The sequence below is a fragment of the Tachysurus vachellii genome, chromosome 10 (genome assembly GCF_030014155.1).
Source record: "Tachysurus vachellii isolate PV-2020 chromosome 10, HZAU_Pvac_v1, whole genome shotgun sequence".
Taxonomy (NCBI): Eukaryota; Metazoa; Chordata; class Actinopteri; order Siluriformes; family Bagridae; genus Tachysurus; species Tachysurus vachellii.
The window spans coordinates 20,395,443-20,421,320 of record NC_083469.1 but is presented as its reverse complement, the minus strand read 5'-3'; the positions used below and the strand labels follow the sequence as shown (position 1 = coordinate 20,421,320).

The 25,878-nt window shown below is 37.1% G+C and overlaps 1 protein-coding gene across 1 annotated transcript; it reads left to right on the top strand.

The window, feature by feature from the left end:
• Positions 1–126: 126 nt before the first annotated feature.
• On the top strand, positions 127–24,953 carry scfd1 (sec1 family domain containing 1). Its single transcript, XM_060880220.1, has 25 exons — positions 127–225; positions 2,201–2,271; positions 2,372–2,460; positions 2,552–2,642; positions 2,796–2,918; positions 4,702–4,789; positions 7,946–8,035; positions 8,812–8,867; positions 9,061–9,146; positions 9,544–9,643; positions 10,209–10,348; positions 10,697–10,787; positions 10,888–10,961; positions 11,147–11,228; positions 11,372–11,468; positions 11,976–12,046; positions 13,074–13,153; positions 13,278–13,340; positions 13,436–13,511; positions 19,679–19,732; positions 23,007–23,059; positions 23,364–23,397; positions 24,040–24,105; positions 24,186–24,254; positions 24,734–24,953. Exons 1-25 carry the CDS (start codon positions 195–197, stop codon positions 24,755–24,757), a joined length of 1,899 nt encoding a protein of 632 aa, XP_060736203.1. The 5' UTR covers positions 127–194; the 3' UTR covers positions 24,758–24,953.
• Positions 24,954–25,878: the final 925 nt, after the last annotated feature.

Below are 25,878 nucleotides of genomic sequence, written 5' to 3'. Positions count from 1 at the left end.
TAAAAGCTCTTTTCGGCCCACATGTACAATGCCAAAAGCACAAAGATCCCATCAGATAGTTTGCACGCTATGAATAAATTGTGTTATTTCTTTTACTTTGTTTGGATTGTAGCCGCGTGGCCGTTAGATGACGCTGTGCTCGTGTGTCTAGTTGCCACGTCACCCACCGACCTGTCAGTGCATAAACAGTAAAGATGGCGGCCTCCATCCGAGAAAAACAGACAGGTCTGATAATTTCTTATTTAATCGTTTAGGGAAGCGTATAGCGTTTATTAAATTTATCTTAAGGAATGTACATTTAAAATACACCTCCGTAGCCTTTTATAACCGTTAAGAAATATAGCGTTTTGTACTTTTAGCTGCCCGGCTAATAGCTAACATTCTGGTCTTGTTGCTAAAAAGCATAACCGGGTTTCGTTATAAGATAACGACTTCTGACATTTCGTTCAAATATTCAGCTTTCAGTGAGTATGTCGTTGTATTCTTAAAAAAAGTGTTTAAAATACAGGTAGCAGTATATATATATATATATATATATATATATATATATATATGTGTGTGTGTGTGTATGTATGGATACATTCACTTCAGTGTTACAAGGTTGGCTAGCTTGCTAATCAAAACATACGAGACTCGTTGTTTTGTTCGTTATGTTATAAATATCTCCAAATCTCATGCTATTTAAATGACAATCTGACTATTAGCTATGAAGATGAAGAAGGCTGAATTACGACTGGACTGTAAAGATGCAGCTGCAATATGTACAGAACAGGATATGTGACGTGTTTCGTTAAACTAAGCAATTTCCGGGAACAGTGTTTTGAAGATACGTGAAGAGGCGTGAATTCTGCTTTACCAGATATTCTATTCTATTCAATTCAATTCAGTTCAAGTTTATTTATATAGAGCTTTTTACAACTGACGTTGTCTCAAAGCAGCTTTACAGAGCGTAAAATTTAAACATAAGGTTATTATAAAAAATAATATAAAGATTAATATGATACAAAATTCAAGGTTAATATTAGATATATTTCAATGTGTGTATTTATCCCCAATGAGCAAGTCTGAGGTGACTGTGGGGAGGAAAAACTCCCTTTAATGGTAAAGGAAGAAACCTTGAGGGGATCCAGACTGGGGAACCTCATCCTCATATGGGTGACACTGCAGGGTGTGATTATAAATATACAGTACAGTCTGACAAATGTTGTATTGATGAAAAAGACCACATGGAGTTGGCATCTCCTCTTTAGTATAGCAGAGTCCAACTGGAGCTGGCAAATCTCTAGATGCCTCAGGATTCTCACAGAGTCGGCCTCATCTCAGTGGAGGTCCAAAATCTTCATCGCACGGAAGACGATCGGAGCTGATACAATAAAATATATTAAAGATAACCCGATGAGTTTAGGAATCGGCGACAAATGAACATTATCTTCCTTTCGGAATGAAATATCTAGCCTTTCATACGTGTGTCTGCAGTGATGTGGAATACTTAGCTGTATTTTCACTGTCTGAGTACACACAGAGAACTCACCTCTGATGAGTAAATAAAAATTAGTCATCGCTACGTATCTAGGGGTCTTTGCAGCACACAACACATCAGAATTTAATAGTGCTGTTTAATATAATCATTTGTATTTGTAAAGTCAACCTTATTTGGCTGACGCAGTCCAGAGTGAAAGAAACAACATTTCTCAACTATGGTGCTACAAAAAAACGACATAAAGCTACATAAAACAGCTTTATGTCCTAGCCGCATAAAGTTCAACGTGTACTAAATAGTGCATCAGTGCAAACAGACAATACAAAACACTGCAAGACAAATCTGATGGCTCGAGGGAAGAATCTATAGCACAGTCTGGTTGTAAGAGGCCATGCTGAGTAGGAATGGGGTGGCATGGTGCAGCAGGTAGAACTGTTAGTCCCTGCTTGGATCCTGAGGGGTTAATATATGGGTTAAAATTACTAGCTGTTTCACATGTTTTTTGTGTGGATTTCTTCTGTTCTGTATTCTCCAGTTCCTCCCACTGTACAAATTCCATGGAAATAATCGTTTTACGTAAACTAACCTGTGTATATGAGGTCCTAAGGTATAAGAATTGTGGGTATAAGTATTGTGGTTTATGTTTACATAATGTTTGTTTACATAATTGGTATTTTGAGTTTGATTTAATAACTAATTATGGTACTAATCTTTCCTTAGCTGCCTTGAAGCGAATGTTAAACTTTAATGCACCACCTCTAAAAAACACTGCAGCTGAGCCAGTATGGAAGGTAAAGTAATGAATATTGCTTCTGCACACTAGATGTTATATAATTCTTGTTACAGGAGTAACATGTTTTGCATTTAACTGCTGCTTGTTTATCTTTTCAGGTACTTATATATGATCGCTTTGGTCAAGATATCATCTCTCCCCTTCTCTCTGTGAAAGAGTTAAGAGACATGGGAATCACTCTCCACCTGTAAGAAGCTCACATAAGTATAAAATTTCTACTGACACTTTTCATTGATCACTCTTCGATAGTTCTGAGTGTCTTTTACTTTGTTTTCCAGATTATTGCACTCAGACAGAGATCCAATTCCAGATGTTCCTGCCATTTACTTTGTGATGCCCACAGATGAGAACATAGACAGGATATGTCAAGTAAACATTACTGTAACCATAAGGATAAATAATGTTTAAATTGGTCCGTTGTGGATGCAGAACTAGAATCTTTAGCACATACCAAGGCTTGTAATGTAACATGAATCATAACCATTTACTGATTTTATTTCGAAATTGCTTTGAAACTTACAGGACCTGCGGAGTCAACTCTATGAGTCATACTACCTGAACTTCATCTCTGCAATCTCCAGAAGCAAACTGGAAGACATAGCAAGTGCAGCTCTTGCAGCAAATGCTGTGAATCAGGTGACCAAAGTAAGTCAAATCAAATAAGATAGTACTATCCCTCCAGAGTTTGTACAGTAATGATATACAGGGTTTCCCGCAGAAAATTTGTTAGTTAAGGCGGTATTGTTGGGCGGGGGGCGGGGCCTGGGGGGCGGGGCTTCTTTGTGAGATAGACCACAGACTCTGTACTACGTTTAACAATTATTAAAAACAGGCATGTGCAACCTAGCTAGCAGGTGAAGAACTCAAACAAAAAAAATCACCAGTTAACTTACTTTAAATTTGCAAGAACTATAGACTAATACCATAACAGGCTTAAATAAACCCAAAACATAAGTCCACTTACAGTTCTCACGGACACGTGTTTTATCAACTGGCTAGTTATCCTCCAGACAGTGCCCGTTCGCGGTGCGAAGCTTAGGCGGGCCGCCCGAACTGCAAAGTGCTGCCGGAAACCCTGATATATGTGTTTATTTTATGGCTTCTTCATTTTTGAGTCAGTACACAAACATTTTTGGTTTCCAACAAACAAAATGTTGAGGCAATATGTTTGTCTGTTAACATATTAGGCATTACTTTTTAAACAAAAATTATAATGAAAGCTGCTGGGATTTGCATGCAAAAAATAATCAATTTGAAAATAAATGTCTCCAAAATAACTGATAAATATGTCCAATAACATGTACTGTACCGCCAGTTTATATCTAATACTGAAACTACTGACTTTTTTTTTAAGCAAAGGTATGTCACACCAAATATAGGCGTTGTTTACTTTTCTTTATACTATATTTTTATATAAAAGAATTGATTATTTTTGCTTATATATATTTTATAAGCACTTCTTTGTACACTCACTTGCACATTGCTGAATGTCTGCTGACTTTACTTTAGCTCTTCCTGCTATACACTTGATTTGACACATTGTTGACACATCGTAGTCACATTGTTGACACAGTCAAATCCCAATTTCATCACCACTATTAATTTGGTGAGTCTTATAAATTGGTGACACACTTAATAGTTGATTGGAGAATAAGATAAACTGAATGACAAGTGAAATCTGATACATGACTCCTGCCTGTTCGGACTGAAGGCCTGCATCCACACTGGCTGTTTTTGGATATGATTGAATACCCATGATTCCTATAAAAATCCACAGCAGTATTAGGTGCTTCTATGTAATAAGTTCAACCCAACACACAAGTATCTACTTTTTTACATCTGATTTATTCCTCTTATACCACAGAAATTTGCCAGTGAATATAAATTAATATAATATAATGTAATATAAGCATAATAGAAAATTAAGCATTTTAAATCATATTATTTAAACATAGAATTGTATAATAAGTGAGATTGTAAAGTTTGGAGACATTTATTTAACATTCAAGTCACTATTGGAAGGGCTTCACAACAGAGGACTCTTGATTCTTGGTAATATAAACACTTTTTTGTCTTTTTAACTTCCCCTCACCAGCCTCTATTAAAGTTAAAAAGACAAAAAAGTGTTTATTTTACCAAGAAACAAGAGTCCTCTGTTGTGAAGCCCTTCCAATGAATGTTAAATAAATGTCTCCAAACTTTACCATCTCACTTATTATACAATTCTATTTTTAAATAATATGATTTAAAACGCTTAATTGTCTATTAGGCTTATATTATGTAGAGATAAGTTCCTATGCTGCTAAATGTATGAGGCTGCTATAGAAAATTAATCAACACCTTCTTGTCAATCTTTTGATATATCAGTGTGCCTTGGTGTACATTAAGCTAGCTAACAGTACTTCTGTTGTTTTTTCTTTGTCTGTAGGTGTTTGATCAGTATTTAAACTTCATAACACTAGAAGATGACATGTTTGTCCTCTGCAATCAAAATAAAGAGCAGATCTCCTATCATGGTAAGCTATATTCGAGACATATATGTACCCATATATTCTCTGTTCTTTTGTAATCAGATAAAGTCAAGTCAAGAAACTTTTATTCAACCATATATAGCTGTTGCAGTACACAGTGAAATGAGACGACTGTTTCATCTTGCATTACTGTTAAAAATTGTAATAATTAAATATAATGTAGAGGCACACAGTACATGAAACAATATCCTATCACACTTACACAAACACTCTTTGCAAGGGTGAGCAAATAAGAATTTTAAGAGATCAGCAGGTGTAGAAATGCTCAAACTAGCCTGCCTAGCACCAACAATTATTAGCCTATACATATATATAGAGATAGATAGATAGATAGATAGATAGATAGATAGATATCTTCCTTGTACCATAAAAACAGCTCATTGAGACAACACTTCTGAAGGTGTGCTGTGGTACCTGCATCTGACTCATTTGTCCAGCACATCCCACTGCCATTCGACTTGACTGATATCTGTGTATCTAGGACTAACTTACTGAGTTTGCCTCCATTGTACACAAAGTGCATCTGTGCAACCTGGTGCAAACAGTGCAAGACCAGACAAAAACGACAGTGCAAGACAAAAGACAGTGCAGACCAGTGTAAATACTGTATGTTCAATCGATTTTGCATGTGCAGAAATACTGGAATAAACACATTAGTATTATAGCAGCAGTTACATGAGATATTGTAAAGTATTGTGCAAAACACCAATCGAGTGAAACACAGCATGTGCAAAGAGCAAAAACAGTGTGTAAATCAGCATGTAAACAGTTTCGAGAAGAATGTGTATATGGTGTGGGTCACTGGAGTCTATACAGTTGATTGTGTGTGTGTGTGTATATTGTGCTTGGTTCAGTTCAGTTATTGAGGCATCTGATGGCTTGTGGAAATTAACTGTTAGACAGTCTGGTCGTGAGGGCCCAAATGCTTCGGTACCTTTTTCCAGATGGCAGGAGGGTGAAGAGAGTGTGTGAGGGGTGTGTGGGGTCATCTACAATGCTGTTGGCTTTGCGGATGCAGCGTGTTGTTTAAATGTCCAAGATAGGGGGAAGAGAGGCCCCGATGATCTTCTCAGCTGTCCTTACAATCCGCTGTAGGGACCTGTGATCCAGGATGGTGCAGCTCCCAAACCAGACAGTGATGCAGCTGCTCAGGATGCTCTCAATGGTCCCGCTGTAGAACGTAGTCAGAATGGGGAAGGGAGATGTTCCTTTCTCAGCCTGTGTAAGAAGTAGAGACGCTGCTGGGCTTTCTTGGTGATGGAGCTGGTGTTGAGTGACCAGGTGAAGTTTTCCGCTAGACGAACAGGAATGTTGTCTGGTCCAGCAGCCTTCTGTCGGTTAACTCTGCATATAGTTATCCTCAAGTCGGCCAGGGATAGACAGAGTACCTGATCGTTGGTGGGGTGGGATGGTCTTCCTTGCCGCTACGTTGTTCTGCACCTCAAACCAGCGTAGAAGTCATTATTGAATCTGGGAGGGAGGCACCCTCACAGGCAGGTGAAGCTGTCTTGTAGTTCGTGATTGCCTGTAAGCCCCGCTGTATGCATTTCTGTTGGCACGAAACGAGGTGAGCCCATCTAGCTTAATGGCGGCATCCGGAACTCTGTTACTGATTTTGTTAATTGGTACGATTGTTGCCAGACTTTGTATGGCATGGCCTTAAGGTCAGACTGTCCCAGTGCTCACAGTAAATACCATAAGGCACCTTCACTTCACTGAACAAATCATCTTGAATAAATTTGAAATGATATGCAAATATTTACGGTACCACTGTGTTGATGGCTGTTTTTCCATTTTCAAAATAGATGCCATTGAATGACATTACACTTTATTAGCAGTGAAAGTATTAAATTATTTACATTCACATTCACATTTCCAACATTTGGCAGACTCCTTTATCTCTTTTTTTGTACAACTGAGCAATTGAGGGTTAAGGTCCTTACTCAGGGGCCCAACAGTGGCAGCTTGGTGGACCTGGGATCCGATTTAAGGTTTTGGATCATTTTCTGTAGAATAGCAGAGCTATTCCGTAAAGATCGTCTGTAAAATGTTTGGCAAAACAGCTTATTGACCATTACAATGTGCCAACATCAAAGACTCACTGATTAGTCTTAAATAATATAAAGCATCTTCTATCTGCAAGTTTGTGTGAATCAGCTGTTACTATTGAAACAGTAATAAATTAGAAAGCTCATATTAATATAAAACTTGTAATTTGCCTTGATAACTGCAACTAATATCAGAGCTGTACTGTTGTTTGAAAGCCAATGTTGATATTTGAAATCACAAAAACAAACACGCCCCTAACCCAAATGGGTCCCACCCCTGTATTGATAGCTCCGCCCATACATACATATGCAACCCAGGCAACTAATGGAAAGAAATGTCTTTATCATAGCTGAAGGGAAGAACAATACGATTGCAGATAAACAAACAAGCAAAAATGACACATAAACATGCAAAGGACGGCATATATTAGTTCTGTGTAACAAAGCGAAACCAACGTTACTCACCAATCGAGAAGGAAAAAGGCGGCTCGGTGTCTTAAGTAAAGTTGGTGCATATTCACAGATTGGAGTTTCCCGAGTCAATAACTCCTGAGCTAAACGCTGTTACTACACAAAACGTGGTTGTAGCTGCGTCTCTACATTACTACGATAGAAAAGAGGTGTTATTTGTGTAGTAACAGCATTTAGCTCAGGAGTTATTGACTCGGGAAACTCCAATCTGTGAATATGCGCCAACTTCCTGCTCCTTCAGTTCTCTCCAGCGCTGGAAAGCTGATCCTATATTAACACGTCCTACTTCTTGCCTTATCGTAAGCCTTTATTAGCTTTCTTTATTTATTTTTATCCTCCATGTCAATGTTAAAATTGCTTTCTGCTAATGTCACACATGCGCACTGAACACTCTCTCTGCCGCATATTGACAAGCCCCGCCCCTTTCTGCTCATTGGCTGCACGTTTGTTTTGATTTTTGTTTAGTTGTCGGCCCGACTCAGTTTTCTGAAGCATTTCTCAAAAATCAGAGACCCTACCTTTAATTATCTTTCAAGAATACCGGTCAAATTTCAACATCTCACATTTATGCAATTGAAGTAGTGTTGTTTAGTGGCTGACAAAACTACTGACCTTCTTTCAGCAATCAATAAACCGGATATTATGGACACTGATATGGAGGCTATTATGGACACCATTGTTGACAGTCTCTTCTGCTTCTTTGTCACTCTTGGTAAGTAGTATTTTAGATTATTTATTGCAACGACAGCTGTGCATGTATTTATACTTTCAAATACTTTATTCTTTATACTTTACACATACTAAATCAGTATGGGCTGGGGGGGGCAGTGATACTTGTCCATTGTTATATAAACTATCAAAACAGTTTAGGAATAATTGAATAAATAAATGTTGGAATTCTTTTCACATTGGGTATTTTTTTATATTTGGAACACACGTTACTGATATACACTAGTGCACAGATGTATTATTACTAAATTACACAGACACTATTATACTGATGCTACACATCTTGTAAACTGTTATTTTGGTAATCATTTCTAACAGAATTTGCGGTTATTATTTAATTATGCAGTTTTGTTTTTTGGCTTAAAAAAAGTGAGTGAGGGGATTTTCCTGTTTATTAATAAACTTTAGCTTGCACCATTTCTACTCTGCAATAAAATGTCGCATTTACCATTACCATGCACTTCTCTGATTAACTTGTTTATTATTATTATTATTATTATTATTATTATTATTATTATTATTATTATTATTATTATTATAGCCATTTGTTCCAAAACATATTTGACATATGGTGTCATTGTTAAATTATGGAAAATGGAATAAGTTTAGTTTACTTTTGAAACGATTTCACTATTATCTCTATATTTGAAATGCAAAAATAAATCAGCCCCTGGAACATTCTTGTGTGCCTTGGAAAATGTGCGCAAAGTCTAATGTGCCCTCCTTTTGGCAAGTGATTGGGATTTCCTGTTTCCCTAGGTGCTGTTCCAATAATCAGATGTCCAAGAGGAAACGCAGCTGAAATGGTAGCTGTGGTAAGCTGCTGTCTCACCTTTCAAGCCATGAAAGCTCGTCTAAGGAATCTTTGTCTTCTCTTTGCCCCTGAATAAAGACTCATTTTATGAGTCTTCAACTTAGAATTTATTTTGGCTGTTAAATGTTGCCTGTATGCAGTGGCTGTAGATCTATGAACTATATTGACCCCTACTCTCTGCATTGTTTTTGCAGAAACTTGACAAGAAACTGAGAGAGAATTTGCGAGATGCTCGTAACAGCCTGTTTACTGGTGATACCATGGGCACAGGCCAGTTTAGGTGAGAGACACAAACACACACACACATCTACACAAAAAATCACTTGAGGAGCATTTGTTCAATTGCCTTAAAGTAAAGAACTTAATATCTTGGGCATAATCCCCAAAGAAACTCCAGGAATCCATTAAGATGGTTCTTTGGCCACATACTCTCATTGGAGTTTCAGTATACCATGAAATTAAATAGAAATAAAAGTGCGGTCCATCCTCCTTGAGTAAACAGATCCCAATCTTATGAAGCTCAGGGAAAGATCCTGTAGAGATTGCATTCGCTGCTGGACCTAAGAACTGAAGCCCAGGAAGAGGACACATGAATCATTTACTATTTTCTCATTCTCTCTTTTTTTGCACCATATTTTTGTTCCCTTTCTTCTCTGTCTGCACTTCAATTCTCTTAGTTTCCAGAGGCCGTTATTTGTTCTTGCCGACCGCAACCTGGATCTTGCTACCCCACTCCATCACACATGGACCTACCAAGCTCTCATTCATGACGTCTTGGTAAGCAAGATGTCAAAGAATCTCATAGTACCCGTCATTAGCATTACACCATTAGTTTGTTCAAACAAGGCTGCCAGGTTCTCTATCTAATTTTTCCTCCCAAAATGGAAAATGCAATTTCGTCCAAGCCATATGGAAAGATGAAGCCATTGCCATTTGCAGTTATCATTTGTATGAAAAAGATTTCATTGAGTGTAGAATATAAGCACCAAGCTGTTGAAGTGTGCCAAAGAACATAAATACTTAATTTTTAGAATCCCTCTAAAAACACTTCTGTCTTAATGGGGTATGTCTCCAGGTCTGGATAGAGCTGTTAAAGTTATAATGGAGGTGGCATGCTTTTTGTCTGAGTTTTTTTTTTTGTCATTATCATGAATAGATGTGTTGAGAATGTTAGAATAACTATATTAGATATTATGATATGATAAGATGTGTGAGCAGGGAAAAAAATTAAGCATTTGCATTTTTTTTTCCAGTGTCTAAATGTCCTTTGACAGAATCATTATGTACAACATACAAGATTAAATAATGCTATGTAACATAGTGTGTGTGTCATGTGTATCAGGACTTCCATCTAAACAGGGTAAGTCTGGAGGAATCTAAGGGATCAGAAGTTAGCCCAGCTGGGGCACGGCCCAAAAAAAAGAACATAAAGAACTACGATCTCACTGCTGCAGACAAATTTTGGCAGAATCACAAAGGAAGGTGTGTAACCAATCTTGCTATGACATGCTGTAGCAGTGAATTTACATGCAGTTCTAGGGAATAGAAGAAAGGTTTGTGTTGACAGGGAAGGCAATGATCTATAAGTAATCGCTGCTGTATGAGCTGTAGATAGATTAGGGTACATTTTAAGTGACGGGCTACAAATTAATATTTTATTTTGTTTGTTTCAGTGTGACAGCATAAATTAAGATTTTACTTAAAATCTTTTGCTTAATTATCTTTAATTCATTTTGCCTCTTGTTTTGCCTGAAGTACTACTTGAAAAATATTCTAGGCCAAACTTGGCTTTATGTGCTGTTTAGTGTTTTGCTATGTTCATTGTTTCAGCCCATTCCCTGAGGTTGCAGAATCAGTGCAGGAGGAGTTGGATAAATACAGAACCCAGGAGGATGAGGTTAAACATCTCAAGAGCATCATGGTAGGCACACAAAGTTGCTTCTTAAGAAGACACTCCAGTATGAACATGGATTGTTTTTGCATTGACTGTTACACAGCAGGTATTTTGTTTTTTTCTAAAGGGCTTAGAAGGGGAAGATGAGGGAGCCATTAGCATGTTGTCAGATAACACTGCCAAACTTACCTCAGCTGTCAGGTGAGACAATGAGAAGTGCCACTCCAAAAAAAAATAGAAGTATAAATCCATACATAATAAGTATAAAATTGTCCTTGTTGTATAGAGTAAGATGCAGTATACAATTCATGTAACAAACACAGACCTAATATGTTGCCTAAAATATCTGTGTTCTTGTGTAACAAGATATTTCTCTCCTCAAACAGTTCTCTTCCTGAGCTTTTAGAGAAAAAGAGACTGATTGACCTCCACACCAATGTTGCTACAGCAGTTTTGGACCACATTAAGGTGAGGATTGCAAAAGACTAATGCTGTATTGACTGCAAAAGGAGGCCCAACACAACACCAATAAATTATTGCGGTCTAAAGCCAAGAGTTTTAGTTTCATGTATATATGTGATTACTGGCTGACCTTTATGTTCTGTCTGTAGTCTCGCAAGCTGGATGTGTACTTTGAGTATGAGGAAAAGCTAATGAGCAAGTCCACTCTGGATAAATCCCTGCTGGACATTATCAGTGACCCTGATGGTGAGCTTCTGTTAGATTAAACAATAGGCCCATCCTAGCTACTAATCTTTTTTTTGGCTGTGGTTTCCTTATATAATGATTGAGTAACTTAGGCATTATATCCCTTAATAGAAACTGAATATCTTCTTTTCATCTGGTCTTCATCTGCAAAATATATCTGTTCGTGAGTAGACGTAGTCAGCTTTAAAGATGTTGAGTTAAATAAACAGTGTTGAGTTTTTCTTTAGATTTTTCAATAGTTATTTTGATCTCTCCATGCCCTTTAAATTCATAGGGTTCTGATATGTACACAAGACCTTTAACTAACATAACCATAGTAATAACTATGTAGTTTGCCAGGTTTTTAAACTATACAGAGCTCCATTCTCCTGCACATGAAGTTTTTATTGGCTGTTTTGGGAATAATCCTGCTTACCTCTCACAGTCCATTCAGTTCTTAAAATAAATCTTGTGAATTATTACTGGACAGGAAACTTTCAATGATGGATTCTTAATTTTTGTTGGTAGCTGGAACTCCAGAGGATAAGATGAGACTTTTCCTGATCTACTATATCACCTCCCAGCAGCCTCCATCTGAGGTAAAATTACATACTTCTTATCCTCCAGTCTCCCTAGATTGTGTGGGCCCACAGCAACACAGTGTTTATTAAAGATGGCTTGTGGTATGCTCTCCTGGTGTGCACTTTCGGTAAAAGATTTATTGTAATTAGCGGTAGATGCATGGGTGCCTATGTGTAACACAGAACCAAGCCAAACACAGTATGTGTGCTCCATGCGATACCATTTCTGTGTTCTTAAAACCTATTTTCAGATCCTGCTCAAAAGCCTTGTTGTTCTTTGGTTCAGGTTTGAGGAACACTGACACCCTTTGATGTCATAGCCAGGCTTTATTACTCTTGTAGCCAATAATGCAGGATTGTTCTACTCATGGCAGGGCCTCTTCTGCTTGATGTTACTTAACCGGACAGAAGTATTACAGTGCAAGTTCTCTCCAGTCTTCAGATGTAGTGGCAGGAGCCAAGAGCTGGGATATGGATGACCTTATACTGGACAGTATCCAGACTCTGCCTTCACAACATTGACCACAGATTACCCCTAGAGCTTAGAAAGTATTCTGACCAGGGCTATGAGCAGAGACCCTGCTGTCTCTGATTATTATGTTGATTAATGCAGGCTACTTTAGAATGTCGTCTTCAAAAGAGGATGTTGTGTTTATAAGACAAACAGTCAAAGTTAAGCAGGAAATCTTGTCCCACATTTCTGATATCCTTCCTTTCATCCGAGTCTCTCTGAAGCTCATTGTTTTTGGCTAATACTTTGCTCAAACTCTGCCATTTTTTGTTTGTCTTCTGTGTTAGTAATGATGGTGAAATCAAAATGACTTTCTTGTTGATGTGGTGTAAACTGAAATGTTTCTAAAAGGGTTGGGGGTTTATCGTCATCCTTCATACAGCATGGTGCTGATGACCTTAATGACATTTAATTTAGGTCAAATCATAGCAGCTTTGTCACTTAAGCACTTTGTCAATAGCTTTTTGGATTTGTTTCCTGATTAAAAATGTTGAATAAATATTTTTAGAATCTCATTCTGTTTGTTCCTTGCAGGGTGACGTTGAACAATACAAAAAGGCTTTGACTGATGCTGGCTGTGACCTCTACCCCTTGAGCTACATAAAGCAGTGGAAGTGAGTTCTTGCTAGTGTTATTGCTAGGCAATACATAATAGTCACAGTTTTATAATAACTGCAGTAAATTCAACAAGAAAAATATAAAAACTCTTATTACAACTTGTATAATTCACTTTTCCAGAGCTTTCACAAAGATGGCTGCTGCACCAGCAAATTATGGTAACAGTGGAGTGAAACCAATGGGGTATGAAAATTTAGCAAATTATATAATTTATATTAAAGAAATGAAGTCATTTTGTAGATGCAATTATTTAAAGTAGCCTGTCTGTTATTTTTCAGCCTTTTCTCTAGAGTCATGAACACTGGCTCACAATTTGTTATGGAAGGTGTGAAGAATCTGGTCTTGAAACAGCATGTGAGTATAGGCCCACTGATGTCAGGGGGAAATCTCTTAGATTCTCAATAGCTTTTAGCTCCTAGAAAGAAATGTGATCGTATGCGTATCTTTTTCAATGTGTGAATCCAGGCTTATAAAAATATAAACCAAAAAAATCTATAAAATAATAATACAATAATATTAAATAATAATTGATTAATTAATACAGCCATGTTTTTATTTACAACACCACTGTTTACAACTATTTTGTTGTGTACTTTTGTGTGGTTTTGAGAGGCTTAAAATGAATATCTCTCTAGAATCTTGAGCAACGTATTATCATATTTCACTGATGGCATAACAACAACTTCCAGGTCAGCATTACACACACATTGGAGACTAACAGTAAATATTCCACCTCATTCAGGTTAAGGATCTGCAAAACTGAGTCTGGAAATGGCCAGCTGATGACATGTTATGCATATGTCAGTGAAACTAGCTGAAAAATATTAGAGCAAACAGAGATCAAATCCCAACTGGCAATGACAGGCTTATTACACTTAGCCCACAGTGTCATTTCATATCACTGTGTGTTTTTCTTATTACTGCTGGTGGTGCTCTTGTGCTCATTTCCACAAAAGTCCAATATAATTTGCTTTCAGGCTTTATGTTAACCACAAATAATCTGAATCTGAATCTGAATACCCCAAATTAAAACTTATGTTGTTATTGTTGGGATTTTGTCACTGCTAGTCCATTGATTGATAGTGGGGTTTTTTTTTTCACCCTTCCTAATCACCAGTTGCAGTGGAAAAAAATCTTCTTTTGTGCATGTGCACACATAGAATCCATCCACATTCCGACATGATATTGTTTGCAAAAATATATCACCTCCGTACATCAATCTTTCTCTTTTCTTCTTTTCTCATACTAAGCCATACTACATCAACACATTATGTATCTATCCACTTAGCAGCTGGAGCTTCAGCTCTTTATTGCTGAATGTGCTAGCTGGATTTCTGCAACTACCCAGCTATTGTAGTTTATTTTTTCCACTTTGCATTTCTCTTCATTTGTGTCAGAATTCCCCCTTAGTTCTTTCTGCAAAAAGAGAGTTATCCTTCAAAATTGTCATATATTATTGTGAGTATTTCTATTCATAATCTAAAACACAATGGATGAAATGTGTCTTTGTAGAAGGTAGCACTAGCTTGCTAGAAACCCAGGGCATTATTTTTTCTTTACTTCTTGGAAATGGTGCCCCAGTAGATAGATATAATCAGCAAGGATGCCTTTCTTACAAGCTGAGGAGCAGTGTGGTGCCACAGGGGGAATATAGAATCAGGACACATCAACCAGCTGGAATTGATTGTTTTCCAACTGCCAGTTCTTAGCAATTTGAAAACATTTTCACAATCTGTTCTAACCATCATCAACTTCTAGTAGCTTTGCAGCCCCAACCAGGTCATTTGTGCCTGTGAGTCTTGGTCTTCAGACTAGTTGTCTAGGAATAGGGTTGGGTATCAAGAAATTTTCCGATTCCCGATTCCGGTTCCAGTTCTGCCTTACGATTCCCGGTTCAGATTCTGATTCCATAATAAAAGAAATGTGAAAAATAATGCACAATACTTAAACAATTCCATTTGTGTTTATTAATCACTCTATAAATATTTTAAACAGAGCATCTCAATTCATACCAATTTAAATTAAAATAACTCCAACATCAATTTTAACATCCAGAATTACAACTTAGCAAAACAGTTAGCATTTTTTATGAAGAAAAATTAACGTCTGCTTTCTCTGGGAGAAGACGAGACCTTTCCTGGCTTATTGTATCTCCAGCTGTGGAGAAAAACCCCTCAGAGGGGGTAGATTTGCTTCATTGTTGTAGCTTTGGAAATGAATCCACACTTTAGACTTTTTTTAGACACGTTTAACACAAAGTGTACCTCAGCACAGCAGCGCGAGTGACTGATTTCTGTGGTAAGCTGCGTTAATTTGGTTGCACTGTAAACAATTAATATTCATGAGGTAAGACATGGCGATTTAAAGTGACCGCTCCCAGCGCTTTGCCCGTCTTCGCATCGGAACCTTCACATCGGAGTTCCTGTTAAACAGAATAAGAACCGGTTCTCGGTTCCCAAACCTAGCTAGGAAGCACTCTGGAATGCAAGGGCCACTAGCTCACAAGACTTGTCGAACCATAGGTTAAAGGTGTTCTGTGAATAGTATTTATCTCATAGGTTGGATCAGGTCCATTCTCTTATTTGCAAGATAGAAATTATTCTTTAGGTGTGTTATTTAGCCCTGTACAAGCCAATGATGTGTGTGGCAGTAATCATAGCATACCACACCACCATGGATGGCATCTGTCAGAGGTTTTATAAGGTTAATACTGTCTATCTGAACAGAACTAGGTGCATTTTTTTTTTTACAACTTTTTACAACATCTTTTTCCCTTGGTTGCCATCTTTATCCAGGTACTTTACACCATCTCTCATGGATAATCACAAACCCTGGATTCTCCCCAGTGTACCTTGCCAGTCTGAACCAGCTCTTACATCAAGACCATCAAGACAAGACTGTGTTCACAACGTGCAATATTTTAAGCGTAACAGCATAAACATAACAGTGTTCATAGTTTAAAAAAGATGGACTTTTTCCCTACTAGAACATCAGGTTTTTACATTACCCTAGTTCTTTGATAGCTTTACTGCATTATATCATACATACAGTTGTGCTCAAAAGTTTGTGTCCCTTTGGAGAATGTGCAAGATGTGTACCATTTTTTTTTAAAGAAAACCTGAGTGAGAAGGCAAAACAAATTTATTTTACTTCTTATAGGGCTCAAGTTAATATGTAAGGCATAACGTAATGGCACAATCCTCAAAACAAAACAACAAAAAAGAAAATAATTTCTGTTCAAAAGTTTGTATGCCTTTAGTTCTTAATATCGTGTATTGCCCCCTTTAGCATCAATGATGACATGCAGTCTTTTGTAATTGTGCATGAGCTCCTTAATTCTCTTAGATGGTATAGTTGCCCATTCGTCTTGGCAAAATTCCTCCAGTTTCTGTAAATCTTTTGGTTTTCTTGCACAAACTGCACTTTTGAGATCTCCCCAGTGTGTCTCAATGATATTGAGGTCAGGAGACTGATGCCAGTCCAGAACCTTCACCTTTTCTGCTGTAGCCATTAGAGGGTCAATCTTGCCTTGTGCTTTGGATCATTGTCATGTTGGAAAAGCAAAGAATGCAAATTGTCTGCCAGTAATTTCTAACATGCTGCATTTATCTTGCCATCAATTTTTACTTCCCTGTGCCACTGTAGCTCACACAACCCCGAAACATAAGAGATCCACCAACGTGTTTTACAGTGAGGATGGTGTACTTTTCACCGTAGGCTTAGTTGACTCCTCTCCAAACAAAGCGTTTATCAACCATAACCATGACTAAAAAGTTCAAGTCTCATCACTCCAAATGCCTCTGCTCCAGAAGCTGTGAGGCTTGTCTAGGTGCTGTCTGGTGTACTGAAGGAGGGCCTTTTTGTGGCATGTGCGCAGTAACAGCTTTCTCCTGGCAACTCAATAATACAGGTCATTTTGGTTCCAGTACCTCCTTTATTGTGCGCCTTAAAAACACCACCACCACTATTTTCCAGAGCAGCCTGTAGTTCTGGCAGTAGTGGGTGAAATCTTTCTTCGTCTAACTGACCTTGGCTTTATTTATTTATTATTAAACTCCACTTTACTTTCCACCTCATTGAACAGTATTAACTGGCATTTTCATGTATTGATATATCTTTTTATATCCTTTTCTTATGACCACTATCCTTAAATAAATTCCATTATCAGTCATATTTTCCAAATAATTGGCAATGATTAACAAATTATTTCAAGGTGTGCTTAACTTTTAAGCACAACTGTATTATCTCTGCACTGACTACTTTCAGTATGTCACTTTAATTAATTGGGAGCCATGACTAATGGGTTGGGGAGGAGATTCGCCTCAATGGCACTCAAAATGAGAACACCTTATATGTTCTCTCATGCTATCAGAGAACCAAGCTGCAAAAAAAATATATGGATGAAGTTGTTCTATTCCATGGTTTGAGGAGTCCCTATGTGTCTAGGTCAGTAGACCTCTGCACAAAGTAAGGGGCCAAGGCTGCCTTTCCAGTAGTCAAATTATTTCTGCAAGCCAATTCAGGCAGTTCTGAGCTTTCAGGATGCGTGGTCACCCTTGCAAAAGTTTCATTAGTCTCTCACTTTGGCCAAAGTGTCATTAGGGTCAAGACGGGATCAAATAAAGGTGAACTTGCAGGTGCAATCACCCTCCCTGGGATTCCCTGATTGATCAAGGAGTAATCAGAGCATACTGCATATTCGCTTTTTGGCAAATAGATCTGTGATGTCTTTCCTAAAGCACATCCATGTTGTGGCTCATCATCAATGATAGAAAGAGTGATCTGCCCCATGCTCAGTGCTCACAAGCTATAGCATTCTCATTGGTGTTCCTTTTTTCTGGGTGGGTGTAATTCAGTGTAGTTTGTGTCATTTATTGAACTGATACAATAGGCAAATTCCACATGGTCTAATGTGATAGGGAGCTTGGACCAGATCAGATTTCTAATATGCTACTCAAAGCACTTGCTAATGATGGAGATGAGGGCTACAGGTCACCAGATATTAAGATATGATAGATATCTCCATATTGGGAGAACAAATGATTTTGAGTGTTTAATACATTCTGGTGATTGCATTTTTTGGGTTCACATTTCTTTGCTTTTATCACACCCTTCAAGCTCAGTGGATTTCTGGTATGTCTTCAGTTGGCCAGGTTTCTGTTAGGCAGATTAAACTGCAATCTTGTGTTTCTCATCTGAGGAGAATCTGCAGTCTCAGTTCACAGTGTTTGTTGTCTAGGGATAACTGGATATTTGCTAGATCAAAACTAGGTGTGGAGTGGAGGGTTACAAGCTCATCATATGAGCCAAATAAGATCCAGTCTTCCAGTGGCATCTCCATGTTGGGGTACCTCATACTTTTTGATAGCGTACCCAGCAATGGGTTGTGTTCTGACAAACTAAATGCTAGTCTTCATTGGGGGCTCTCTAATGAGAGAGGCTCACAGAGCTTGCAAAAACCCATTGAGGCTAATTCAGCCTGGCAATATTGCAGCCTGCGACACAAAGTACATTTGAGGGTTTGTGCCTGCGATTTTGTTGCTGCATGGGAAGGTGAACGCATTTCTCTTTCTATTTTGTGTGGGGACCATATTGAAAAACTGCTATAGTGGATAAAAATGAGGTAGGTTGATACCTGGAGGTTGGGTTGTTAGTTTGTTTAGCCAATTATAAAGGTTAGCTCTATCAGGGTTCTGATTAAAGCAAGAATATTTAAATAATGATGTGACTGTGTGACTGCCTTTAACTATAGGGAAAGAGGATCTCCGTTACACATTGGCTTTCACTATAGTTGGCATATTGAATTTAGGGCTTCTGAGGACTATGTTGAGGGGCATATTCCTACTGTGAGATATCAAACAAATGCTTGAAAGAGAACTGTTTGAAAGAGAACTGTACCATTGACCACTTGCCCAAGCACTTAGAAGTTCTGTTGGCTTCAGTTTAGTACAGTCCACATTTTGGAAACCATACCACTATCACAGTGGTCAGTAATGGATTTATCAGGATCAAGGATCCAAAGCCTATTCCAGGAACACTGGGCATGAGGCTGGAATACAACCTGGAAGGGATGCCACTCCATTGCAGCTCACAATTCATTCACATATTCTAGGGACAATTTAGCTCAGTCAGTCCAACTACTGGCAAGTTTTTTGAAGGTAGGCAGTAACTGATGAAGCTGAAACCAATGGGAAAACAGGGAGAACTTGAACCGAAGACAGTGCTACCAGCAGTGCTAATTTTTTTTTTCGTCTTATTTTCTGCTCATTTGAGAAACAAATTGAAAATGAAAGCAGTAAAAACACAACATTGGTATTTAACAAGATATGGAACACTGAAAAACAGTATAAATACCATTATTTCAGATTCCTTTATCACACCATGTCATCATACTGCACAGCATAGCCATTCTGAACACTTTAACACTACACAGTTTTTTTGTCTTTGATTTGAATCTAAATTGGTCCAATCTTAAATTTTGTTGAATATTAATATTTTTCTTTATCTTTATTTTTATATAGAATTTGCCGGTTACTCGAATCTTGGACAACCTGATGGACATGAAATCAAATCCGGTAAGTTATTTTCCCCCATGTAAGATTGCTCTTTTGCTGCAACACATACAATAGAGTTTAAAGAACAATGAATAAAGACAAATGAATATTTCTGAAAAAATTGTGAATCTTTATTGCTCAAAATGTGAAGGAATATTTGGTGTGGGTACAATTTAATTCTGACTAGTCACAATTTCAGTTCAAGATATCTATAATCTAGTTTTGACTAGTTAAAACTGAGTTTAAGATATCACAAAAAGACATTATAGATATCTTTAATTGAAGGGAGTTGAGGATATCTGGAACTGGAATTGTGACTAGTCAGAATTAAATTGTAGATATCTCTAACCGGAATTATGGATAGTCATAATGTAGTTGTAGATATCCACATTTCACATCGTGGATATAAAGATATCTGTAAAGGGAAACTCCATAGACATGAATGGGAAAAGTGACCTATTCGTCCTAGGAAGAATGAAGTTGTGTATATCTGAAAAGACAGTTGTGGATAGGAGGAATGCCATTGTGGATATCTGAAATTTTCATTTTGACTAGGCAGAACTGAATTACAGATATCTATAATACATATCCAGACTAGCCATAAAATGTTAAAACGGCTTGCCATATATAACACTGTTCTACTAGCATGTTTTACAAAATAACCAAGGCACTTCAACAAAAACCTTTATATTCTGGAAAGTAATCAAAAATAGAGAATTGTTTCTTATCAATAACATACTTGTCCTAAGTAATCCCAACATTAACGTTTACCATATTTTGTGGTAATTGGATTTATTTTAATTTTATACCATGATTTGGCACAATTAATATATGTAACATTTAAAGGTAAAAAAAATTTTATTATGAAACTAGGTTTAATTAAACAGAAAAATGGAAGGACGTTTGTTTTCATATCCACCCTGCTTTTTACAGTTGCGTTGTGTCTCTAAATTTCGCCAGTTTGTCTTTGTCCGATTGGAAAGAGACCATTGGTGAACAGATTTTTTTCATTGACATTCTAACACATCTAGATTGCGGGTTTTGAGGCACTCCAGTGTAAGGTTGTCAGTATGATTAGTCATTGTCCTTTAACCCAGTCTTAGGTGCAGACTGTAAAGGACTGTATGGCTCCATTCATCTTGCCACAACCCTGCAGTTATTTACAAAACTGAATGCTTCCACCAGCATGCTTCACTGCGGGGATGTTGTTCTGGTACCATTATTACCAAAGTTCAGAGAAAAGTTTTCTCAGTAATGTCTTTCTTGCAACTCAGGGCCATTCAGTATCAACTCAGTATTATGTTCCTACTTCTAGGAATACATAATGAGTGGTGAATACTTATGTAATTATTAGGGCACAGAAAGAGTCAGAAAGTATATTCCAGTTAACATATGCCTTGCAGTCTGGGAAAACCAGTCAGATGTCTCAATTGCTCAATCATGGCAAACATCGAAAAAAAGAAATTCTGGGTTTTATAGAAAAGTTAAGCTTAAAATATTTTGAACACAATTTTTTATATAAAACCTAGAATGGCTGTTGGTTGTGATGGACTTCTGCCTAGACTGTCAGTCAATAGGCTTGGAATAAAGGTTATATATTTTATTGTTATAACTTATTTTGTGTTATTTATAACATATGATATTAAATGAAAACTATATTCATAAACAGGTGGTTCAGTGAAGTCAAAATGGAGATTTTTAAATGCAGTTCAAGTTTTGTTTTTTTTTTTACCTTTTTGGTGTTACCATTTTCACTTTTTGTTGTTGACATTTAAAATACTGTAAGTTCACATTGTGATTCAGAATATAAACAGAAATATATTTAAATTCAGAAACGTATATAGTTTTCTTATCTTTTCAGATTTTCTATATATTAGAAAATGCCAAAATAACACAATTTAAAGGTTTTCTCAGGTAAAAGTACCATATCTTTGTACAAACCATATTATTGTTTAATAAATATCTGAGTACCAAAGCCAACTAGTTAATGCATATATATTATGTACAGTATAGTACAGACACTATACTATACATGTCATTCAGAACTGAAACAGTAAGGTGAGAAGGCTTTGCATTTTCATATCACTATGATTCCTTAAATCCAGAAGCCTTTTGGACCTCATGAGCTTTTGTTGGTAGAGACATTCCCATTTAGCACATTGCTTCATTTTAAGTTATTGTTGGATTGTTTTAAAGGAAAAGTCTGCCTTTGAAAATGTCTCTAACTGCTGAGGTTGTGTCTCTAACTGCCGGGGGTGTGATTGATGCTAATCTTTTATAAATGTGGAATTGTGTACAGAGGATATGATGTGGCAAATTTTCAACACCCTTCCAGTAATAAGATTTCTAGGAGCTCCATTCAAATGAGTCACATTAGTCAAAAGTCATTGGTCATAAGTCATATCATAGTTTCCCAGAATGGCATTTTTAGAATAATTCTGATGGTTGAACCTTTGTAATGTTATAATTATGATACCAGGATTAATCTTCTTCTTGTGTCACCTCTCACAATTGTCATCTATACATATATAATACTAACTAGATTCTTGCTCTCTAGGTGACACAAAAACCCTCAGGTAACACACACTCAGCTTTCTTCTGCTGGTCCTCTTTCCAAAAGCTACAGATTATATTATTCCAGTCTCAGAATCTGTGCCCACATTGGATCAGACATAAGAATATTACCATTTTCTTAGCAGCTGACGATCAGAGCCCAATACAGTGTATCTCTTGTTGGGGGAAAACAGAGGGAGAGAACTGTCCAAGTCTTAATGCTTCTGCTCGCTCTTCAGATGAGAATCACAGAGACACATGTACTCAGCCTAGACCGACAAAAAATCCAATAGCGCTATGAGCTATGAATAGTGTTCCCCACTTAGTATTAGTGTTAGCCATCAACTGACAAAGGAGTAAACTGATAGCACAAAAATCTAGAGCATTTATCCATTTGGAAGCAACCATGGTGCTCCTCTTTCAGAGAGCTGATGGCAAAGTATTCCTTATGTGCGGGAGCAGGGGATCTGCCAGGCCACGCTGACTGAGGTCCTGTGGGAGAGGAGACAGGCTTGGCCTCAGCCAATTGGGAGGATGAGTGTGGGGGAGCAAAGTCATTGTCCCGTCCCCTGAGACACTTCACTCATATTTCGCAGACAAAATGGGACAGTGACGTCTGAGTCTAACTCTCTGAATTATTTGAAAGTCATTTCCCATAGATATCTGGCTAGAAAAAATTGATTCTGATTAGACCTGATGATTTGAACTAATGTATGTGTCTGAATTTACTGTGATCCTGTAGGAAACGGATGAGTACAGATACTTTGACCCAAAAATGCTTCGTGGCAGTGAAAGGTAGGTCCTATGGTACATCTGAGACATCTGTATGAACTTCATTCACAACGCACGCTGAAGCCATTCAATCATGGCAACAATTTGTCTTTCTTACCCATGTTTTTTTGTAATCAAATCAAGTCATGGAAAAAACAACCATGTATTGTTGGTGCTGTAACTGACTACATCAACATATTTAGAGTATGAGCAATATTTTATTTTGATAAGATACAATACATTATTTTAATGTTTCATTTACTGGCACTACAAATTAGAACGCTGTCATGCTAAATCATTAACTCTGCTTAATATCTAATCCTTCCAGTTCCATTCCAAGGAACAAGAACCCATTTCAAGAGGTAGGTTTGACCGTTTGCTGGTGCTTTACAAATAAACTGCAGAACAACTGTATCTGTCATTTCTATTTCTGTAAGCTATTATTTAAAAGAAAAACATATATACTACATATACTTATATATACTTATATACCTGGCCATTTCCAAAGCGCAGCTTATCTAGACATTCTATTAAGAAAAAATATATATATTTATATTTATAGGGACAAAATATTGAATCTTGAGGTGAATGTGCAACACCAGCATAAGAACATTTCTCCTCAGGTTCCTCTCCTGTCAGCCAAAAACAGGGATTTGAGGCTATCATGGGCAGAAGCTAATCCAAACTGGAGATTTAAATATTGAATCAACATTCACTTCAGTCTGAGATGCTTTTCTGTTCACCACAGTCATAAAGAATAATTATTTGAGTTCCTAATGACTCGTTTTGGTCATTCTTCTCTCATCTCAATCATCAACAAGGTGTTTCAGCCTGCAGACCATCTACCCATGTTCTCAGAAGCTAATGAATAAACCTGAAAAATTGTCACTCGTGGTCACAAATTTTGTCTCTTGGATTGTCACTGTTAGCACACAGTGTTTCTTGTTTGTCTATTATAAAACTTTTCATTTATCTAATATACTAATCCTGCCTTTTGTTTACAGGCCATTGTTTTTGTTGTTGGCGGGGGAAACTACATAGAATATCAAAATCTTGTTGACTACACGAGGGTATGTTCTTCTATTGTAAATGGATTTCTTAATAAATATAACTAGTGCTGATATTGAATCAGTGATGATTCTCTTCGCAGACCAAGCAGGGGAAAAAGGTGATGTATGGCTGCAGTGAGCTGTTCAATGCAGCTCAGTTCCTGAAACAGGTATTATTCCATTCTACATGTACATTCTACATTCAAAATCCTTGCAATACATGCAACAATAATGAATGTACATCAGTTTACATAATACATGAGTCTACAATGCATTAGGCATGAACAAAGAACATTTGATGAGAAGACAGCAGTTGTAGGTGTAACTGGTTCATATATTACACATTCATAGACTAAAAGCATGAAAAATACTCAGCGCAGTCTGCTGTAGTACAATTTATTTAAATGAAAGCCACACATTTTCAAGTGTGGCTTTATGTGCGTAAGGCTTATGTCTGCGTGACAGTTATGTATCCGTTCTACTTTATGGAACATTTTTGGAGGCAGGAGGTGGAAAAGGAGGTCCTTTATTCCTGGGCTTATCAGATGCTATAACTTGTGTTTGCAGTACATTTAAGACAATATACAATCCATTCCACACATTCTCAGACACACACACATTACTTATTTTATGTATTTTTTCTTCACAGCTCTCTCGGCTGGGGCAGAAGTAGGTCCAATATTGGGAATCCTGTTTTTCCTGCTTTCAGATCAGCTTTCAACCCTTTTCCATTTATACAACATTGTCATTCTAACAAATCAATAAGTCAATTGCTTAATGTTCCATATACTTTATAACTTTAGCATACTGTTATTTAATGAAGCAAATAATACAACTGTCAATAAAGTTTGAATCTTTCACAAAATAGACTACCTGACTGCATTTCATGTGAATTTCAGGCACTATGAATCTGATAAACATTGACAGGTTAATTTCATATGTACAGCTAGCTAGTACAGGAGCCTGTTAGTGAAATCAGTGAACATAAATCTCACTGTGATACATCTTACACAATAAATCTTTTGTGATTTGATAGCAGTGACGGGAAACACATTCCAGACCTTAGGGTTGGGAGAATAAGCGCATAAGAACATGTACACATGTACAGCCTGTTTTCTCTTATTCTAGCATATGTAAGTTGTAATTTACGGACTATGTGTCTGGTGTGGTGACTCACAGGAGGTTATGTTAGATTTCCAGCAATGTAAAGAGTTAAAACAGAGCTGAGTCCAATTCAGCACATTTTATTTAAAAAAAAGAAAATTATTTCTCACATATGTAAGTATGCTTATTTCAGATGGAGAAAAGTCAGTGACATGTACTCTCATTGAATCCTTTAGGTTTGTGATGTTCAAGCTAACTGATACAGACATTTTAAAGCTGAGCATTATGTCACTTAGGGATAAAGACTAGGCGGAGTTAAAGGATCCACTGTCCAAGAGAGCAGAAATATAGAGGGAATATCACAAGCAAACCACTTGTCAGCAGTAAGAATGTCAAGGCGAAAGGAAATAAGGAGCCGTAGTGATTCTGGAACCAGAATTTACATCTACAAAAGTTATAAAAAGTGTGAAAAAAAAATAATAATAATAATCTGCTGACTGTGGAGGTAGCGTCAAGGCTTCTGAAATGGGTTCACTCGTTTTTATTGAGGTAACTCATGATTCAATTCAACAATCTTTAAACAATGGAATCTTTCTCAAAGCAGCTTTGCAGAAATATAAAAATATGGAATAAAAAAATTTAAATTCAATTAATATTTGTCCCTAATGAGCAAGCCTGAGGGAATAGTGA

What these genes read in the sequence shown, in the direction of transcription:
- scfd1 (XM_060880220.1), top strand. Translation starts at nt 195, where the DNA reads ATGGCGGCCTCCATCCGAGAAAAACAGACAG. An exon ending in CAGCTGAAATGGTAGCTGTG is followed by an intron (nt 8,868 to 9,060) that starts GTAAGCTGCTGT and finishes TTGTTTTTGCAG; the next exon opens with AAACTTGACAAGAAACTGAG. An exon ending in TGGACATGAAATCAAATCCG is followed by an intron (nt 19,733 to 23,006) that starts GTAAGTTATTTT and finishes GTGATCCTGTAG; the next exon opens with GAAACGGATGAGTACAGATA.